The 4075-nt window shown below is 42.8% G+C and overlaps 1 protein-coding gene across 1 annotated transcript; it reads left to right on the top strand.

The window, feature by feature from the left end:
* The first annotated feature begins 622 nt into the window (after positions 1-622).
* Positions 623-3754, top strand: LOC125512779. The gene is made up of 10 exons (XM_048677862.1): positions 623-871; positions 952-1076; positions 1312-1416; positions 1495-1586; positions 1706-1780; positions 1878-1947; positions 2263-2364; positions 2720-2834; positions 2944-3006; positions 3431-3754. Exons 1-10 carry the CDS (start codon positions 712-714, stop codon positions 3511-3513), a joined length of 990 nt encoding a protein of 329 aa, XP_048533819.1. The 5' UTR covers positions 623-711; the 3' UTR covers positions 3514-3754.
* The last annotated feature ends 321 nt before the right edge of the window (positions 3755-4075 follow it).

Genomic DNA, 4075 nt, shown 5'->3' with positions numbered 1-4075 from the left:
ATTGCTATTCTCTCCATTCATAAACATAAGACATTTTGAATATTTCAATATGAATTTGTGTGAACAAACAGACTAAAAAATGTGATGCATCTGTTTAAGCGACAAGTAATTCCGGACAAAAGGAGTACATGCCATTCGCAAGAAGTTACGACGTCGTATATTGTACTCCCTCCGTCCCATAATATAACGCCCCGCTTGAAATCGGTGTATCCTCTTACACCTGTATTTATTATACAGGTGTATTTCACCGGCTGTATGCAATTTTTAATGGAGAAAGAAAACGACGGATGGAGGTGTGCATCTTTTACAGGTGTAAAACGCTGGAAAACAACAACCCAATCAGGGCCTAAGAGTGTTTTTTGACACTAATATAGTGTAAAAAATGCTCTTATATTATGGGACAAAGGGAGTATTTGTGAACAGAGGGAGTAACAAACAAAATGTGTGATGAAGATCGAGATGCATGTCCTCTAAAAAAATCAAGTTGCTTGGGCCTCAAGTCTGACAAGTTTCCTGTGTGTGCGGTCAGCGATGGCGTCACATGCTGACACCGAGGATCTTGATTGATTGAGTTTACAACACGCACACACACGTTGCTCTTAATAAAGACACAGCTCAAGAAGCAATAGTACTACAAAGCTCAGGTCAGCTCGGCTCGGCTCATCTCACAGGTGTAGTACTAGAGACCGAAAACTTCACCCGTCAATTGCCATGGCGCTCAGCCTTCGCGCCGCCGCATCCCTCGCCGCCCCGCCGGCTCACCTGCGTCCGCGCCGACGCGCCACCTCTATGGTCCGCGCCACTGTGTCCCCTCCTCCGGCGCTTGACAGCAGGCGGCGCCCGCAGAACGTGTCCGGCGAGTTCTTCGTCGGTGAGCTCCCTCATGCAGTCATGCTGACGCTGATGCGATCTCGTCCGCATCGTCCCAGCTGACGGGGTCTTGGTGTGCAGATCACCGGTGCATCGACTGCGCCACCTGCAGGTGGATGGCTCCGGAGGTGTTCAAGAGGGTCGACGACCAGTCCGCCGTGGCGGCGCAACCCACCTCCGAGGAAATCAGGACCAAGGCACTGCAGGTAGTAACATCTTTGATCGCTGTAATTAAAATGCCTTCTTCGATCAGTCAATCATAGCTGCTTTTAACCGGTGTGTTTTGGATGTGCAACACCAGACAATAATTAACTGATGGTATTTCTCTGACCCAATCACCCAATTTAGTAATGCTTAGTCCTGGTGAAGTTACTGGATTTCCTTCTTGTTCTATCAAAAATGATTGACAACTACTCATGGCATTTCCATGCATGTTTTCAGGCCTTGCTCTCTTGCCCTACAGGCTCTATCCACACTGACAAGCCTACAGAGGACATTCTCCAAGTGCAAAACACGTTCCCTCTCCCCATCAACGACGATCTCCCCGTATGTATAAAAAATTTATTATATATTCTCTCTTTTTCTTTCTTTGCCAAATAATAAATTGCCTGCTTGTCTGTTCAGGGAGTTTACCTCTGTGGTTACCATTCTGAGAACTCATATGGAGCAACATCTTATCTTATAGTTCACCCGGAAGGGAACATAATGGTTGACAGGTATATTCGCTGTCGATGTTCTGATAATTGACAAAATCAACTTATCAGGTCTCATTCAGAAATTACAATCGATTATATATATTCCTTGTAGATTTTCTGACAATTTGTTTTGTTCTCAGCCCAAGGTATACGCCGAAACTAGCGAACCAGCTTGAGAAGCTCGGCGGAGCGCGTTACATGTTTCTGACTCACATGTATGTTTAGGCTGACACGATTCTGAATTTATTTATGCGTTTACCGCCTCTTTATTTGGGAGACTGAAGATTGTCTATCTAACCTGTCATCAAACAGTGATGATGTAGCGGATCATCGGAAATGGGCCGAGCGGCTAAAGTGCGAGAGAATCATTCATTCAGGAGACGTAAGAGCCTCAAACACAGAACTGCACCTTTCTCTCTTCATCCTTCTATACCCCACAGACACAAGGACCTGTAGAAAGAAGCTTAGGAGTGTTGGAATGGTTTGCATCTTCAACAAATAATGTTCTGAGGATACTTGAATCATACTGTAATTCATTTAAAGAAGTCGAAGATTGTATTTTCCTGATTATGTACTGCAATACCCATGATGATGCAGGTAGAGCCTATTACTGCTGATGTGGACTGCCGAGTGTTGTAATTTTGTTGTCTGATATTTGTCCTGATTATTTACTGCAATAACCATCATGCTGATACAGGTGGAGGATATCACTGCTGATGCCGAGTGGAAACTTACTGGAAATGGCCCCTGGAACATTGGAACTGATTTTGAACTTATCCATACGCCAGGGCATACCGAAGTAAGAATTTGAACTCAATGAATGAAATTGCATTAAACAATTACTTCTTGCCTCTTGGTTAAAGAGGAGGTAAGCTTGGAGATAGGTGCACTATGGCTGCATTGTAAGTTATGAATACATTGGGTTATCACACTGTTATGTCCCAGATTTTCTTAAACTTCAGATGATGGCATGATATTCTTTTGTTGTTGGGAAATGCACCAAGTTTTTTGTGTGTAAATCTTTTAAATGAAGGCAGCTCGATTGTACCGATCATGGAAGTATTTAGTGGTATTTCTTAGCAACACGTATTGGGGCACCATACTGATCTTCTTTAACACATCTATGATTCCTAATTATATATCCATTTCTGTAGGGCTCAGTCTGTTTGCTGTACAAACCTCTGAAGGCACTATTTACTGGTGACCATGTCGCGAAATCAGAAGAATCAGATGATCTAAACCTCTTTCTGATGTACAGTAAGCAATCAGGTAGCAGAATCCTCCCTTCTTCCCAGCCTTCCCAATTTGTTGAAGATCACTGTTCAATTTTATCATACGCTAAAACACCTATTGACGTGTCTGCTTCACAACCTTGCAGTGGGTGTGCAACTGGACAGCATCAGGAAGTTACTGGATGTAGATTTCGAGTGGTTTTTACCTGGTATGCAGACCTTCGAATGCTGCACATATGAACTACCACCAAAATTCTGCTTCATTGTTGGATTTGTAAACCATATCATTTTCTATCTTGAACACACATCAAAATGTGTGCCATACTTCACTAGAAGAAGAACATCGAGAAGCCAACAGAACTACAAGGTCAAACAAAAACAAACAGAACTGCAGCAAAGGCCAAACAAACTAACTAATACTCCCTACATTTCAAAATAAGTGTCGCGGTTTCAGTTCAAATTTGACCGTCGTGGACCCCGAACTAACTAACTAATACTCCCTCCATAAGCTAAGCTAACTATTTTCGAAAAAAAGGCTAAGCTAAGTAGACCGTTGTAAACCATCTCATTTATGATCTTTGGTTCACTCGCTTTTCCTTAACTTGCACTGATTATCGAGTTGCCTCTTTCCAGGGCATGGCTACCGAATCCGGTATGCAGATGTATATGCCAAGAATTCAGCTATTGAGGCTCTCCTTGCAGACTACAGAAACTAAGGAGCATCTTATGATCACAAATTTCAAATATATGGATTCCAAAATAAAGGGACGAGGTGGATATGCAGTCCCAGAGAAATCCTGATCGACGCTACTGCTTTGACTTTCTTGTCCAAACGCCATGTACCTTATTGTACTCCATCCGTTTCTAAATATAAGGCTTTTTAGAGATTTCAATACGAACTATATACGGGTGTATATAGACATATTTTATCACTCATTTTGCTCCTTATGTAGTTCATATTGAAATCTCTGAACCGCCTTCAATTTACTTACAGACTTTCCCAAACGGCCTTCAGTTTACTTACAAACTTTCCCAAACCACCTTCAGTTTGCATACAGACTTTCCCAAACCGCCCTCAATTTACTTCTGGTTTGTGCGATTTCGTACGTTCAAACTGGTCCTAACATCTTGGTTTACCGTCGTTCAATGACACAAAATGTCTGAACTGTTGGATCCATACATTTAGGGGTAATTTTGTGATCTACGTTTTAAGTGGGTGCTCCTATAACCCGCGTGACGCGGTGGAAAGCACCCAACCCCGCCATCCCTCCCCTTTCT

Source organism: Triticum urartu, chromosome 1, assembly GCF_003073215.2.
Source record: "Triticum urartu cultivar G1812 chromosome 1, Tu2.1, whole genome shotgun sequence".
NCBI lineage: Eukaryota > Viridiplantae > Streptophyta > Magnoliopsida > Poales > Poaceae > Triticum > Triticum urartu.
The sequence above is the reverse complement of the archived record's forward strand: the minus strand, read 5'-3'. Positions and strand labels throughout refer to the sequence as shown.